Source organism: Dryobates pubescens, chromosome 2, assembly GCF_014839835.1.
Source record: "Dryobates pubescens isolate bDryPub1 chromosome 2, bDryPub1.pri, whole genome shotgun sequence".
In the NCBI taxonomy this organism is placed as follows: domain Eukaryota; kingdom Metazoa; phylum Chordata; class Aves; order Piciformes; family Picidae; genus Dryobates; species Dryobates pubescens.
This window is the reverse complement of record NC_071613.1, coordinates 27,623,721-27,641,528: the sequence shown is the minus strand read 5'-3', so window position 1 is coordinate 27,641,528 and position 17,808 is coordinate 27,623,721. Positions and strand designations below refer to the sequence as shown.

The following is a 17,808-nucleotide window of genomic DNA, read 5'->3' as shown; positions in this document are numbered from 1 at the left end:
CCCAAACAAGTAATTTTTTTTTTTAATTGGTGAGAAATATCCATGATTATTTGCACAGGACTTTAATCTAAAGCCCATTAAAATCAACCAGACTTCAAAGGAATTTGAATCAAAGACCTAGTAAGCAACTGTCATTTCTTCAGAGTCCTATGCCCATTAAGTAAAATGACCCTATCTATCTTCATAACTATTTGGCATCATAGCAATAATGTTTTCACCACAGAATAAATAGCTTCTGCTTTCAGCTTGGAAGTCATGTGTATCCTGATCTGTTCCATTTGTGCATATCTTTTTTGTAAGGAAAAACAAAACAAAACAACTTCTGGCTTTTTCCTTTATTCCTCCATTTTTCTTGTTCATAGATTCTGAGTCTCTGTCAAGGGACTGAACCCCACAATTCAATCTCATCAAAGGGCACAAACAACACTGAGGAAGGCTCCAAAACATTACTCCACCTCACAGCAGTGGTGGAGGCAAAGGAAGCAAATGCAAAGGTTATCTGAGCAGATGTCCTGACTCTCATGTGTAGAATATGGTCTTCAACACAAGTTTGGTTTTGTAATTCCTCCCAAACTGAGCTGCTTCTAACCCTGTAAACTGAACTTCCTTCAGCTCTTCTGGAAGTCACTGTGGGTTTGGTATCTGCATGAAAGGAAATACTGATAATTTCCAGGTTCAGGCTGTTGAGCAGATTATAGTAAGTGGCAAGAAGGGCCTGGGTGTCATTTATTAAGACGAACACAGTCTTCTTTTGCATGCAGCCTGGTTTTGTGAGAACACACTTTTGAGTTAAGCCTTTACTCTTTCACACTGAGTTAGTTCTGCTGCCTGTTTCCTTGATGGCAGTCTTGGTAGTAATGGAAGAGGACTGCTTTGCTGAGAAACATTTACACAAATACCATCATTGCAATTAGTGTCCATTGCATGTGTACACAAACAAACTGACTTGCTGGACTCTGTTCACCCCAAATCCATGCAGTTTTCTGCATTAAATCACCACGGGATGGCTTTAATCCAAGAGAGAAGTTGAGTGAAACAATTTCTTTCTGTAGAACTGTGCTGTATGTCTCAGTGTAGTCTATTAAGGAAGAAATTAAACTGTTTACTCTTGATACATGAACTAAGCAAAAAATTTAAACATTTCAGATAGTAACAAGCCCACTGTTTTGAGTATGTAATAAAAACAGTCTTCATGACAGTGTAAATGGCCAGAGACTGGTCTGGTTCAATTGAAAGTGGTTTGTATGAGACTGATGTCCCCATCTTTTCCTTTTACAGGAATGTTGGTTCTTTCTTTCATGTCTTTCTTTTGGCTAGGCCAATGACAGAACTGCAGTTAAGAAGTCAAAGAAGTTCTCCACAAAAACATAAACACAAGAAAGAAGAAAGCAAAGACTGAGCTTGTTTTACCAATGTCCTCCTGGTTTCCCCATTCCTATGATTTTCATAAGCTAATCTTTACTACTTGCCATGGACCTTGCAGAGTAACACTTTCTCTGATGACTAATAACTTTGTTATATATTTTCAAGAATTCAAAGGTGATATGTAGAATAATCCTTGTACCTCTTAGAAGAAGCTATGTTACTATTTGTATATATTTGTGTTTTGGGGTGGGCAAGAGAGATTTGAAAATCAGAAAAAGGCAGGACTATTTAAATTGAAGTTAATGATTCAACAAGGGCAGGCTCCCTCCCAGGATAGGTCTGGTCGTATATTGTAAATGCATAAATGAATTGTTCAATCCAGATCTATCCTGCTCTTTAGTCCTGCACTGTTGTGGCTGGGTCCTTTACACAAAGATGCAGATTTTTCTTGGGATCATCTTTTCTCTGGGGATGCTAATTCCTGGAAAACTCAGCTTGAAATTGCCATATGACAGGTGAGTGTGAACGGGGTATCATGAAGAACTGTGCATGCAGTGAAATTCCCAGGAACTGTGTAAAAATAATAGTAACATAACCAGTGCAGACTAGGGGTCATCCTGCTGGAAAGCAGCACCATGGAGAAATACTTTGGAGTCCTAGTGGACAGCCAGTTATCCATGGGACAGCAACGTGCCCTTGTGACCAACAGGGCCAATGGCATCCTGGGGTGCATTTAAAAAAAAACAAAAAAAAAAGAAAGAAAAAGTGAGTCTGGCAGGTTTAGGGAGGTTCTCCTCTCTGTCTACTGTGCCCTGAGAAAACCACACCTGGAATACTGTGTCCAGTTTTGGGCTCCCCTTCTCAAGAGAGACAGGGATCTACTGGAGAGAGTCCAGTGGAGAGCTGTAAAGGTTACTGGGGGACTTAAGCATCTCTCCTATGAAGAAAGACTGAGAGAGATGGGGCTGTTTAGTTTTGAGAAGAGAAGGCTGAGAGGGGATCTCACCCATGCCTATAAATATTTTGGGGGTGGGTGTCAAAATGAAGGTGATGCTCTCTTTTCGGTGGTGCCCAGTAACAGGACAAAGAACAAGAGGTACAAGACAGAACAGAGGAAGTTCCGCCTCAACATGAGGAGACCCTTTACAGTGAGGGTGAGAGAACACTAGAAGAGGCTGCCCAGAGAGCTTGTGGAGTCTCCATCTCTGGAAACTTTCAAATTCCACCTGGATGCATACCTTTGTGGCCTGCCCTAGGTGATCTTGCTTTGACAGGGGAGTTGGACTTCAATGATGTCTAGAGGTTCCTTCCAACCCCTAACATTCTGTGATTCTGTGATTTTGTGATTCTGTAACATTTATGAACTGAAAATCTGCAAAAAGAGTTACTAAGTAAGATACAAGCTTTATAAGCTTTTGAAAGAAAATGTAAAGAGTGGAAATGAAGAAAGAGTGATCCAAATCTAAGCCAACAAAGATATGAGTGCTGCTGTAGGAGACACAAAAGGCCCATCTAATGTACCTCAGGATGCTTTGCTTCCGTTAACTGAAATGCATTTGGCTTAGCTTAACCTCTTTCATAATGAACTTTGAAATCAGATGCTGTAGGAACAAAGTAGCTTTTCTGAGTATAAAATGTGTGTGTGTGTATGACTGGGCAAAATTATCCAGTAATAAAAGACAGCTGAGGTTATGTGGAAAAGATAGTGTCCCAAAAGAAGCTCACATACAGAATCCCTGTAGGAAATACGAAATATTAACACAAAAAACCAAACCAAACCAAACCGAACCAACAAAAAACAACCAATCAACAACAAAAAACCACTAATGGAATTGGTCCAGACAATCTTCACTTCAAGGTGTTCAGAGAATTAGATTATCACATTTTTTACTGCTGATTAATGTTTTTGAAAAGTATGAAACATCTATTTTTGATGCCTTTCCCATCCTCCCTTCTGCTCCATAAGAAAATGAGTAATATGAAATTATGCTCTTTGCCTATCTAAACTATTTAGTTTAATTTACCCTCAACCTCACAAGAAATGATAGGTCATTCTCCCTTTACAGCAGCTGATATTTGCTGGAAGAGCAAAAATATAATGTGGATAGAGGCCAGCTGTCTAAATATAACTGTGTACACAGAATTTTCTAAAGTAAGAAAAAAGTAGCTGAGTGATGAATGCCTGTAGACTGATTATATACCCAGAATACTGTTTCATAAAGGAGATAAAACCAAGCCATACCTACCACAAGTAAGTTCCTTCATAGTATACCTATTCAATAACTCTCCTGGAAAAGCTCTTAGCAGAACATACAGAATCACTGCTTCTCTCTTTAGAATGTGCTTTTTCCCTTGGATAATATTTAATCTTCAGATTTGTATTGCTGACAGAGTCAGAACCTATCAGTTTCACTGAAGAGAATTCAACAGACCCTTGGTAATGCAGACTTAATTACTGTCCAAGTCTGAATCTATTGAATACTTGCATGGAGTCTAAAAACACACTCAATCAAATGGTCAGTGTGACACTGGATTGGCAGTACCTGCACAAAGACAAAAATGACGAAAAAAGCCCATTTTTGTTGTCATTTGCTCCACAATATAGGAGCACCCAAGGAAACAGAGCTTGTGCTGAGAAGAGTTCTTTAATTTGGTAAGAAAACTTAACTGTAGCACTAAAGACCAAACTGTTGTTCTCACATGGTCACATGGCCTGACTTTGTACTTCTCCACTGAGAATCATAGTCCATAATCATAAACAAGTGTGTGCTTTCTAATCTTAGTTTACTATTAAAAATCATTTCTCTCCACACTGGCTATTGTAAAAGGTTTATCAGTAAATAAGAGCTGGCCATCTGGCAGCAATCTGACTGTCTGGCATTTCTTTCATTTGGTGTAATTAAGACATAATGTCAATGAGGATAGAAAGATATTACAGGATATTGTTCCCCTTCCTGATAGACAAAGAGCAAAGCAAGCCTAGGCATTTAGAGAGAATAAACTCTGAACTGCAGCTGAGATGTTTATTCTCCTAGCAAAGATGTTTATCCTGCATCTACAAGGTTTATTACGAAGCTATCATGACTGTCGTACCAAATCATTAGCAATGCAAATGTAATCATTTTGCCCCATAGATGAGGGTCCAATAGTCAAACTGCATCTCCTGAACCAGTAGTAAACAGTCCACTTTAACTATCAAGTTCTGTGTTTCTCTGTCAGCAAAGGTGATATTTTTAAAGAGATTTAAAAAACCCAAATGGCCATATTTTTCCATGGATAATGTGACTGAATAGTGAATTCTATTTGCATGTATATTATGCTGATAATTGCACATTTGTGTATGGAAGCACAAATTATAGCAGTTGTAGTTCAGATGATGAGAGTATAGTATATTGATGACCATAATGACCATGGCTTTAATAAAAAGCCATGCAAAGCTTTAGCAATGAGAATTTCTGTTACAAAAGCTTTAAAATGCAAAATGTTCTCTTGTTTTGGTCTTTGTTGTTTAAAGGGTCCAAGGCCCACTGAAGTCACTGAAGGAGACTGTCAAGTAGTAGCTGTTGGTTGTTAACAAACATAGACATTTCTTGAGTCCCCCAGTCTATCATATCAGTGGTGGATAACTGTTACCTCACCTCTGAGTAATGTTATCTAGTCATCAGAATCCACCTCTCAATATGAAACTCTTTCACTAGAAATGTCACACTTGCAATCAGTCCTTGGAAGTTGATGTGAATGAAAACTAAAAATAAATTATAAAAAAATCCAAAACACAAAAAACCAAAAACACACCAAATTTTACAACAACTTGCAAACAGAGAGATTCAAATTACAAGCACACAGATTTGCTGTTTCCACATTTCCAAAGGTTTTAATTTGTTCTTTGTAAACTTTCAATATTTTTTTCAGATTAAGGCTGTAGTGAATGAAAATTTCACAGGGCCTTATGAAAATATATACTCAAATACTGGATCTGTGTGTCTTTTCTACAAATCAAAAATGATAGATCCTGGACAAGAAATGTTTGTTTCCTGTGAATTTGAGTAATACACAGTTTTGGAGACTGCATTATTCTGTAATTCTGTGATTCACTGTTTGTAGAATAAATCAGCTGTTCTCATGACAAGTGGCTCGTGAACATATCAAGCTCTTAGCAGTATTCATTTATCATGGCTATCTAATGTTTTTGCATGCTGAAATAGATCAACAAAGACTCAAGTTTATCTGGAATAATGGAATAATTCCTGAACAGGGCAAAAAAAAGAATAATAAAAGGACATCTTATATAAATAAATGGTTTGTTATATATTATTAATTATCTGGGTTTGGTCTTGGTCCTGCAAACATCAGGGCTCATGTGAGCAGTTGGTTTCAGTGAAGCTGATATGATGAAAAAAAAATTTGCCAGTGGCAAGGGAGCAGAGTCATACTAATGCTCTAGCAACAGACAACTCACATCACCTAGTCCTATTTGTAGTTAAAACATTCCTGGAATTCATCACTCGTATGCATCAGACATTTTTTTTGAAAGGCACTTGATTACATGTTCTGTCTTCCTTCTACATACGAAAATATTTTATTTTGGTTTATGAAATCACTGATACTTTAACAGACATTAAAAGTGATCTAGTTCCTCTGCTCAATTTCTAGGGATCAGGTCTTGCATATTGTTCCAGAAACATTTCAACAAGTCCAGCATCTTCAGCATCTCTGTAGAACTTTATTGGTAAGAATAACCAAGTGTGCCCCCCCCCAAAAACATACTGGGGGCTTGGGCTGTAGAACAGATGAACATGTACATTTGGACAGGAATGAAGGTTAAAGTAAACTTGAAAAAGCTTTACCTTACTTGCTTTTTCCTTGGTACTGGGCGGAATTGCCCTTCCACTACCCAAAGGAATTTATGGGAAGAAGTTTGTTTCTTTGCACAACTCTCTAAAGGTGCTGCTCCTTATCAGTTATGCCTGAGCTAATGCAAGCATTAAGCCTATGCTGCTTACTCTATGAACAGATGACTGGAGAATAGTTAAGGGGGGAATTTGAAGGGAAACTTCTTCCATTTATTGATACACATCTACTCTGTCTTTTTTTTTTCCTCATTCTGAAAACAGAGCTTGATGTGTACATTTCTTCTCTGCACAGCTGGATTTGTGGAAACCCTTGCTGCCTCAAGATATCTGTGCTGGAGAAGACCTGCACATAAGGGTCCCAGCGCCTCTGGTGAAGGAGGTGAAAGACAGCTTAGATCGGCATATGATCTCTTACAAGTAAGCCCTCTAATTTCGTGATGGGAAAGACTTCCTCTAACAATCTTCCTTGCTGTCACAAAAGGACCTGCCCTTTTTAAATGAACAGTCAGCAAGTTCTGATGATAGCACCCAACCTTTGTTCCAAGTGCCTCCAATTTACCTTGACCTGCCCAATGCACAGATGCTATATATCCCTTTGGGTTTTAAAAGCACGTTCCTCTGTGCTCTGTTTGTCCACCTTCCAAGTAGCCTGGACTGTAAATTTGGAGCTGGGATGTGAGACAGCCCTATCCATCTTGTTTCCTGCTGTTACTGTCTCAGTGACAGAGGATGGCGCTCAGATGTATGACTGTTATTTTGTCTGAAGTCAGGAAGCCAAACCTGGTACAACCACCACTTACAGAAGCATGCTTTCCTCTTGCAAAGCATGGATATTTGAACACAGGGTCCTCTGCCTTCCAGAGAACCCAAGGATTTAATCAGCGTTACTCTAGAGAAGCAGTTTGTAGCTCTTCTTTTCCCTTTTCCATCTTTTGTTGTTCCTCTGGTTTGCAGAAGAATCCTTTCAAAGTCAATATTCAGCCAGTTTCTTCAAAGTTGCAGGTTCCTACCCCTATCTCACATACATAAACCTCTGGTGACAATTTCCCAGGACCAGACAGCAACATTTCAGCCTGGTCCCTTTATCCCACAGCACACACAGCTGGGAGCCAGAGGCTGCAAATAGCCCAAGATCACACCTACACAGCCACACTTCCCCACTAGCTGCCACATTTCTACTTCCAACCAGAAGATCTAATCCAGATACAAAATTTGCTAATAAAGCCAAATGGGATTAAATAAGATCTATTCCTCACACAGTCCCATTTTCACTTGGAACTCACTTTTCCAGATAACCAGTAGCTAGCTCTATTATAATATAAACAATCTTGTGGCCATTCAAGGCTGTCAACAAATGTCCTGTGGGCATACACTGACATTTACCAACCAGAGATAAGTTAAAGGAGGACTAGTGCCACTTCAAAGATATTTAGAGTTAAAGCTGATCTTGACATCCTGCATCTTGCCTGAAAAATTCTTTTTAGTAAGTGTCATGCCCTGACAACCAGAGTAGGAGAAAGGTGAGGTGGGAGCCAGTACAAATGATCCAGCATCACATTTAGGTATTGAGGACATAGGCAACATTCCAGAAGATATTTAACCTCTTATTTATATCAAGGCTCTATAATTTCTAATGGTTTCAAATGATTATAGTGGAAATTCAACCATTAAAGTGAAGTTAGGAGCTTACTTTTCATTTTTTCCCCTTGGACTGGGGCCAAAGCAGTATCTACCTTGCTTGGGGTTCCAGAAAGAAAGAGGTGGGTAATTTAATAGTGTCGTAGTTTGGGCTGGGTGCCCTCTGCTACAGGGATGTTTCCTGTGTCCAGAAGTCCAGCCCAGTGGGTGGGCACAGGAAATTAGGTATTTCTACCATAATCCCTTGCACCTTTATAAATTTTGCGGTGGGGTCTGGCACTTGCTCTTTCCTTCCCTCTCCGAGACTTGGTAACTGGGGGAGAGATCTCCCAGCCATGGGCCTGATTAGGCCCAAGGCCACGGGGGGATGGGCAGTCTCAGATCTGGCCAGCTGAGACCAGCCTAGCAGTAGAGGGGGGAAGGAGGAACCCTGGGGGTTTTGGGTGCACCCTCAGGTGGGGTTGGGGTCTTTCTGGGTTTATTTTGGTTCCTTCCTTGTCACTATGTTCCTTTTTGGTTTTGTACACACTCACTGTTCTCTATTTAAACTCTCCATTACTTTTGCAATCAGTTTGTCTGAGTCGTTATTTCTGTGCATGGTGGGGAGGGCATTTGCCCCAACCCATTACAAATAGTAAAGCTTTATATTCAAAAGGGTTGGAAGGACCATGGCAATGTTAAAATTCTTAGATTCAAAGCGGGAACCACCTTGTGGAAGGCAGTTGATGTGCAAGGAAGATAGCATGACAGTCAGGTATATAATGATAGAGACATAAATGACAAATCATAATCAGAACATCAATATTTTGACTGTGTCAGACTTTGGGATTTCAGTTCTCCAGAGGGCTGGCAAGGTACTTTCCATGTGTGGTTTCCATTCACGGGAATTTGCACTGCCTGAAATTTAGTTTGAAGTTCCTATGTAAATAAACATCAAAGCTCAGAGTGAAAGTCAGATGTATCTATTCTTAAAAGTTTCTTATGTGTAGTTTCCAGAACTGCCAATCAGAGCCACTGTAAGCAGAATAGCCTGTTAATACTTACAGTGTTGGAAAACAATCCTGTTTAAGCTACCTTTGCAATTGTTTTACTTCAAGCCTTTAGGTGTACAGATTTGTAACAGTGTTGCAAGGGGTTGATTGCAGTGAGAAAGCACAGATCCAAAGCCCTCTGAAGCCAAGGAAAAGATGTTGACTCCTTTGGCCATGGAATAATACCTGTGATATACCTATTGCTGAACTAATCTGTAGCTAGAATGCAAGCAGAGCTTGCATTCAAAAATGAAGAAAAGTTTTCTTCTGATTTTTGCAAATTGCAATGAGTACTTCAGTGAAGTTTTGCAAGTTGAAAATGTCTCCATAGTACAATGAAACACTACTATCTTTTTTTTTTTTTTTCACTTTCCCTCCTTTTCCCAAAAGATGACATTTTAGAGTTTTTGCCCAGAAGCAGAAGTGGTGAAGTAAAAATGTCAATTTTGTTTGTTTCTTTCTTTGATTTTTTTTTTTTAATTGATAATGTAAAAAAAAAAAAGGTAAATTAATTAACTTATTGTTAAAATCTCAGTACTTCAAAGTTTTGTAGTAATTGTTAGGGATTGCTTTCTCTTCTATCTCCATTCTCCCCTTCCCTAGAGTCCTAATTCCTGATGTGCAGGAACTTGTGGATCAGAGCATGCCAGGGGAGAGGAGCAACCATAGACAGGTTCCAGAAGGTTATGTCTACACTGAATATCATCCAATGGAAGAGGTAAAGAGGAATGCAAGTTGCTGCTCTTCTGCAAATGCCACAGTACAACACAGTACAACACTGTTCTTGCAGAAAGCTCAGCTGAAGTCAGAGGAGCTCTTTCTGGCTTGTTTTCTTTGTAAAATCAATCCTTACTCTTTAACTAGACTCTTGAGCTGGTTGATGTGAACATTGATTTTGATTAAATCCTCAGTTCCTCCCTGACCAAAACCTAAGCTCTCTGTGAGAAGTAGCCATATTGTTTTGCAAATGATATTCTGGGGTTCAGTTGATTGGTTTGCTACCTTTCTGCCCTGTAATGCTTGGTTGTTATCTCTAGTATTTATTGACTTAAGTCCTAGCGTCTTTGATACTGAACCAAATGTGAAGTGCAGTGTAATACAGTTTTGAAGATTAGATGGTATGACTCCATATCTGGTGAAGTCAATATGCTGGGATGGGCTTGTTGAATGAGATCTGAGATAGAGCATCAGTGTTGTATTGCTGTGATGTTATCTTTTATCACTTGGTGAGATATAAGCATGTCTTTGCTCAGAGGCAAGTGAAGGGGCTTCCATGAGGCTAAGTGATATCACAGATTGAAATAAGCTCTGAGGAAAATGCTGCTTGTCTAAGGATAAGAATACACTTTAATCTGGAAATGGAGATGAGAAAGAGAAGGAAATTCTCACTTTGGATAAACAATTCTGACTATTTCAGATTTATCAATGGATGGTTCAGATTCAGAAGAACAACAGTGAGCTGGTGACTCAGCACTACCTGGGAAAGACAATTGAGAATCGAGAAATGTACTATCTGCAGGTAAGGGAAAAACCTTAAAATTAATGAAAGCCATCTTCACAAAAAAAAGCACACAGGAGAAGAGAAGATTCAGATCTTTCCTAAGATAGTGCTCATCACAATATACTGAAATAACAGATCATTTTTCTTTTCTGTAGTACAGTAAGATTTGGCAACTTTCATATACACCATCATCATCATAACCTTGCTATTGCTACTATGCAGTGAAAACAACAAATTTAATGGAAGTCTTGTATAGAAATACAAATAAAACTGAAACCAGCTTGGCAACAGCAGTGTGTGAGGATAAAAAGTTTTATTTTGTTGGTTTTATTACTTTTATAGCATATTACTTTTATAGCATATAGCCTTTCTGCTCTGAGTATTCCATGATATTTTTTTATTGGATGTTCTAGTAAAAACCATAGTCTTAATAATTGAGTTAGTTATTGTCTAATCTGTTCCTATCACTGAGCAAAATTAGATTCCTTGCTTTTTTGTGCTTCCCATTCTGAAAAGAAAAAATCCCAAAGTAAGAACCAGTCCTGTGAGTGACTAATACAAATTAAAAAGGAAATATTGTATTGACACTCCTGCACAACAGACACTTTAAAACTCTTGCCCTGCAATACTAGGGAGATGAGGTTATTAAGAAGTAGAACTTGTCGTAATGATGCCTGTAATTATAATCATCTCAGAAAGCTCAACAGCAAATCAAGGCACATCCTTTTCTTTCTGTATTATGCCAGGCTATTTTATTCTAATGATCATTTTTACTCTTTCTCAGATCAGTCAACCATCAGATAAAACCAAAAAGATTGTTTGGATGGACTGTGGGATTCATGCCAGAGAATGGATCTCTCCGGCCTTCTGCCAGTGGTTTGTGAAAGAAGTGAGTCCTCACTTTTCCACTTTAAAAATTCATATTGCTTTGGATACTTTCTTCTAGATTGTGGGCCCAAGAATTATGCTTTTTCCTTTAAAATACAGTTTTCAAAATTAGTACATAGTACAGATACCTGTGGAGACTGAAGTCCAAATCCCAATTTGAGAAGAGATATGGGACAATATTTGTTAGTGTCTTGTTTCCTCCACTTGAACTGATCCCAAAACCACTGAACTTCATAACAATCTCTCCATTTCCCACAGTGGCTTTTGGATTAAGCCTCTGTGCATCACAAAGCCACAGTCCTTCAGGAATAAAGCAACCCAAAAATGTTCCACCTGTAATGGTGTACCTGGAGTGTAGGTATGCCATCATAGGGCTTTCGTACCTGCAAGACTGTATTCACATGCAGCACACTGTAACTGCCTACATTGTCATTTTGTCAATGGCAAAAGGTAAATATCTCAACATATCTGGAGATAAGCAGATCCTATACACATGGTGATACCCAGGAGTGACTGATTCCCTGATGATAGCTCTAAACTAGCTTTTTTGAGTTATTACCACTAGAGACTCTACTCGACCCTCTGTGTTTTTTCTCTCCAGATTCTTCAAAATTACAAATCTGACCCACAGATAAGCAGATTTCTGCAGAATTTGGACCTCTATGTCTTGCCAGTCCTCAATATTGATGGCTACATGTATTCCTGGGAAAAAGTAAGTAATCATAGTCCAAGAACTAGATTGAAAGTTAGATGTGTGTAGCATATTTTGTTAATTTAGATAAAATCATAGTAATTATATTTCAACAAAGAACAATGACAGAATCATTACTCACACAAATCCTCTTACAGCGTAGGGGTTTTGGTCCTTCTGGTAAATCAGCAGTCATTTGACATTACAGGGCTAAAAATTCCTAGCAAATATCATGAGACCTGGGAAGAAAGAAGGACAAAAGCATAGGATCAATCACTTTTGGGTTGCTACCCTGCTTACAGCTCACGCCTTGTTGATCGAGTTAAGCATGCCTGGATGAGTCAGCCAGTCCTCCCCAGAGATCTGAACGAGCAGATGGGTCTAAGCACCTTTGCAGCACAAGAGGAGAACTGGTCAAATATTGGGCTGTTTGACTTTGAAACTGTCCTGGGTTGAGCCTCCGGCTGAGGACAGAATGTAGAATTTACCCCAAAGGAGTACAGAAAAACACTCACATGGAACTGGGAGTTAAATAGACATAATATTTACAAAAGTAAACAAAGTAGAAAAGGCACTAAGGGAAAAGGACACATACGGTCAGAATCGGGGACGGCCTAGGCCCCCCAAGACTAGGCCTGAGGTAGGCCCTGTGACGCAGCAGAAAATAGATTCCGGCCAGCCAGGCCTCCCTCCACACAACTGAAAGCGACGGCACCAGCTGAGAGCTAAAATGCACGGAGTCAAGAGAGAGCTGACTGGAAGCTCTGTTCCTTATATAGCAATAACACAGGAAAGGGAATGGGATAACACTACAACATCTGGGGCCTCCCCCTGGGGACTTCCCACCCCTTGGGGGAGTTTTCTCTCTATGGTAACCCGTAACTGACAAAAGAAACAGGGATACCCTCACAAACAATCTTCCTTTTCTCATATGGAGGATAATGCAAAATGTTGGTCTTCAGCGAGTCTCACCATGCTTCCAGGCTCCTGGGCTCAGTTGAAACACCTTTTAATGCAGGACCTCAGCACGGCCCCACAGGCTTAGCCTACCACCATGTGGATCCTGCTGTCTCCCAGCTTGCTCCCTGGCAGGTTTAGGGCACACTACACACTGCGCTTGGATGCAGAGGTAACTCAGCTCATACAGGAAGTGTGGTGAGGTCTGCAAAGAACTAACTATAGCAGTGAGTATAGTGAGGAACTATGGAGCAGCAGCAAGATTAGCCGACAAAAAAAGCATTCATCTTCTTGTATCTGAAACAAGCATAAGTTCAGCTATCATCTCTTGGACACAAAGGTATCCCTCACAATGCCAAGTATTTCTAAGGAGTACAACACTGCATGAAAGCAGTTGAGTGCTACAGAAAAATCATACCTCTGATTTTCAAAGCTCAGGAGACTCGAGGTGTATACAGGCTTGTGGAAGATGACAGCCTGGTTGTAGTCCATAAAAAGTTCTATCAAGAAGCTTTATCAGCCTTGCACATAGGTGTTTGAGTCATGCAGAATACAGAGGTCTAAAATAAAGAAGTCTTTATACCATATTATCACTAGGTCCTATGCAACGCTGAGTTATTATGTAACTGAAGTTCCTTTTGATTAGGACCGTTTTTGGAGGAAAAACCGTTCTCCACAGATGAATGGCACCTGCTACGGGACAGATCTGAACCGAAACTTCAATTCCTCCTGGGGCAGTAAGTTTCAAGCACTTCATATCATCAACACAAATGTAAAACAGGAGTAATAACTAGTCTCTAAAATAAGATGAGGTCCTATAAGAAAGGAATACTCATCTTGTCATCAAAACATATGTAAATATGAAAACCTGGTTTGTAAAATATTAAGTCATTGACTTTCAACTGGCATTTACTTTTGTGAGCAGAAAATTGCTGCTAATATAACTGTACCCCTAATGTACTGCATCAGCAAGCATCAGCTCTGGGCAGCAATGCTAGGAGTTAGTCACTTAACAGCCAGTATTTGTGTTTGCCATGAATTTCAAGGAGCCCCCAAAGCTTCCCAGGCAGGTGGAACACTGTGGTGGTGCAGATTGTTTTCATTGCTGGCAGCCTGTAAATATGTGTTAAATACTTCAGTCTTGTAGCAAATTTTAGTTGCTACCAACAGAGTAAAATGTTAAAGTCCCACTGAGCTGTCTAGTCTCTCTGCCCACATAAACACACGCCTTAACACTCTGAGGTAAATTTCCCTGTTCCATCTGAACTGGTGTTTTATGTGTTTCTCCTTTGATTCACTTTTTGTATTCCTCTCCAGGTGTTGGTGTTTCTTACAACTGCAGCAGTGAAGTATTCTGTGGAACTGGACCAGAATCAGAGCCTGAGACAAGAGCTGTGGCTCAGTTTATTGAACAGAGGAAGAGTGACATTTTGTGCTATTTAACAATGCACTCTTATGGACAGTACATCCTCACCCCTTATGGCTCAACAACTGAACCTCCAAGTAACAGTGAAGAATTGGTAGGGCAAAACATTCATCTTCTATGCTTGTAGAGAACAAGTACAGGTAGAAGAATGTGGCACAACTGTATTTGCCCTCTTGCCTTTCCTCCAGAGGAGATAGGCTTATTTAAGGGATTTGTTCCCAGAGTTGCTGACACTCTGCACAGTATCATCAAGTTTTATTCACCTCAGAATTATTCTTAATCCTTCATTTTAAATCAGGAAAATTGAACTACTACAGACAGGGTTACTGTGATACAAAGTAAGTGGAGAAAAGCACCAAGTTCTTTCTGCATACAAGAATGTGCTTGCACTATCGGATGCCAGCACATTATACACGCATAGTTGTCACAATACCCAGAAAGGGTATTCCAAACATGCTCACTAGGAGAATGGGAGCAAAATAGGCACCTACTGCTTTGTTACTTGTCCCTTCAGTTTCTGAGTTTTCTAATATGACTTCATTAACATGAGTATCTATGAACATTCCAATAGCTGGAGCAGTAGTGAAGAGCATGAAGAACTTGGATTCAGACTCCGTATGAGTCATTGGAGAAGTCATTTAGTCTGTCCATGGTTCAGTTTCTAAAGATGGTGTGATACAGAATCTATGGCAATATAGCAAGTGTAAGGGATCAATCACTGCTGCAGTCAGCGTCAGTGTTACAGAGTATATTCTCAAAAATGCAGCCCTCTAGCTTTACAATGAAGCAAGTATCTTCTCCACCTAATAGCAGAGACATTATAAAAATGGAAAGATCATTTGCATTTAAAAAAATCAAAGCAAATTTGCCCAAACATTCGTAATAGGTTTCTCTAAAGTTCTGAACTAATAATATCAAGACTTAAAGGTGATCATACATAAATGTAAAACTGAAAGAGAAGAAAGTTTAGGTCCACTCTAAATAATTGCCAAATATACTGGCACTGATGACTGATGCCTGTTTTGAACTTACAGATACTTGTTGCAAAGCAAGCAGCTTCTGCACTGATGGGAAAATATGGCACCAACTATCAAGTAGGACCAACCTCTTTAGTTTTATGTAAGTTTCTTTATATTCCCCTTTGATTGCTCTGTTTTTCAAAGAAGAAAGTCATTCTTGTGTCACAGGCATCAGCAGGTACTGTTCTGATGTTTCTTCTTTGAGTAATATTTAATGGACTGGTCTGTTGGAACACCTAAGCAGCAGCATTTAAATACAAGATAACACTGTATATTATAAAGCTGACTGCAGGAAGGAAGGAGGCATTGAACAGAAGCTAGTTCCTACATGAATTCCTCACAGATACATCACAAGGGACAGAAGGACATTGGTGATAGATCATCCTGGCCCTGCTGAAGTCAGCAGCAAAACTCCTATTTGTCTTCACTGGAGTCAGGCAAAAATTAAAATCCTCATCAGGTCTGTAGTTACTCCATCAGACATTATCACATGGCAGCTTCTTGCAGTTCTCTGTGAAATACATTGGTTTCAGCCTCTTTCCTAATAGGCTGGATAGCCACATAACCAACACACCAGTTGATAGTCTTTACATAGAGGACTAGAGAGCCCTAGAGACTGTCTGGTAAATCCAGTCTTTTCCTAATAAGCAGTAAGTTATGCTAGCCACTCAGAACAGTAAGTAGCTGGCTCCAGTACCCATATGGTTTTGCATATTCATAGCATGTCTCTGTGCCAGTTCCTGAGTCACACAAGTCACCCACTGCAGGAGCAATGTGGAGTAAGTATGAGGTATCTTGTCCATGTCTAGGACTGCATTTTGCCGTGACTTGTATTTATACTGCATAGGTAAGAAAAAACATCTATGAGGAATATGAACACTGATATGGGGAGTAAGAAGAAAAATTTCAGACATGATCAAAATGATGCTTAAAAATAAATATTCAAAGACATTCTAGGCAGTGACAGAGCAGGAAATGAAGCACCAGAACAGAGAAATGGCCAGTCTCTCTTGTACCCCACACTAACCACAGAAAAATGTTAAAAACATGGAAACCCTAAAACTCATCTCCTGCTTTTGTACAATACCATCTCATGGAGAGTTGTTTCACTTAGGAAACTCTGTGGAAGGCTTTTAGTATAACTAAGAATTGCAGCACTTAGAAACTCTGCTCTCCACATCAGAGTGATACACAGATACTGTTTAGTTCAGGGATTCTGGTATAATCTTGCATTGACTACAGCAAGAAGTATTTTCAAAGACCATGCTTAACGCCTACATCTCCCCTCTGCTTTTAAATTCACAGACAGTAACTCAGGCTCCTCACGGGACTGGGCTCACACGATTGGCATTCCTTTCTCTTACACATTTGAACTGCGAGACAAGGGTACTCATGGATTTCTTCTACCTTCTGACCAGATCCAACCAACATGTGAGGAGACTATGCTGGCTGTGACAACTATCATAGGCTATGTTGATCAGAAGTACTTCCCAGACGGGGCTGCTATGATGACCTCTGGCATCAGCCTTTGCCTGAGCCTTTGCCTGAGTGTTGTACTTACATGGACTGCTTCTTAAAAAGGGCTTAGAGAACCCAGCAGAAGACTCCCATGCAAAGCATACTGTCCCTTTGAAAAGACAAAATTACATGAGCAGAGGAACCCAGGGTCAAATACTTCAATAAAAACCTCACACCACAAAATACAGGCATCCATTGTTGTTTTGATAGCTCTGTTTTAGAGAAGGAGGAAAGAATGAATAGCTGTGTCACTCTTCCAAGTTCACTTGCTTGCTTCCTAAGAAGCCATCATAAGTACACATGAGGAAAGAATATTACTGCTCCCTGTTTCATGTTTTCAGGGGCTCACCTGAGCCTGTAGAACCCTTCCATCAGCTACAGTCTTCTCTGTCACAATTCTCCCCACGCTTGACCCTGCTGATTCTTCAGTCTTGCTAGCATTAGCAGGACACATATGAGACACAAATGTTCCCATTTCCCACTGCAGATAATTGGATGGCTTCCTTGATATCCACTTCCCTTCCCTTAAGAGTGGGATTTACCAGGAAATATGGGGCCTTGAATGCTGGTAGTGAAAGCTCTTAATCAGGCAATTGCCACCAGCAGCCTGGAAGAAGCTGAAGAGTGGAGCTGGTGCAAGCATGTGTGGACAGACAAGAGGAGTGGCCCTGTCACTTATATGCAGTCAGGCTAGTGAAGATAGGAACTGCCCAAATTCTTAAAAAATACAAAAAGGAAAGGGGAAAGGAAGATGAAGATGAGGTGCTACTCCTTCAGTACAGAGCAGAGACCAATTTCTTTGCATTGTCAGCTTCACATCCTCAACTCAAAATGATATGACCAGTGGCAACAAATACTCTCCTAAGGTCAGACTCCTCAGGGATTTCATTATAGGTGGTACATTAAAAGAATTCTCTTTGC

At 39.9% G+C, this 17,808-nt stretch overlaps 2 protein-coding genes across 3 annotated transcripts in view; one reads left to right on the top strand and one right to left on the bottom strand.

Moving 5' to 3' along the window:
- Positions 1-17,808, bottom strand: part of KLF7 (KLF transcription factor 7) — a 412,385-nt gene that overhangs the window by 307,133 nt on the left and 87,444 nt on the right. The gene's annotated exons all lie outside the window — the stretch shown is intronic.
- On the top strand, positions 1,801-16,946 carry CPO (carboxypeptidase O). The gene is made up of 11 exons (XM_009899085.2): positions 1,801-1,880; positions 6,019-6,094; positions 6,511-6,635; positions 9,491-9,605; positions 10,305-10,406; positions 11,173-11,277; positions 11,878-11,988; positions 13,571-13,661; positions 14,242-14,444; positions 15,385-15,469; positions 16,675-16,946. Exons 1-11 carry the CDS (start codon positions 1,801-1,803, stop codon positions 16,944-16,946), a joined length of 1,365 nt encoding a protein of 454 aa, XP_009897387.2.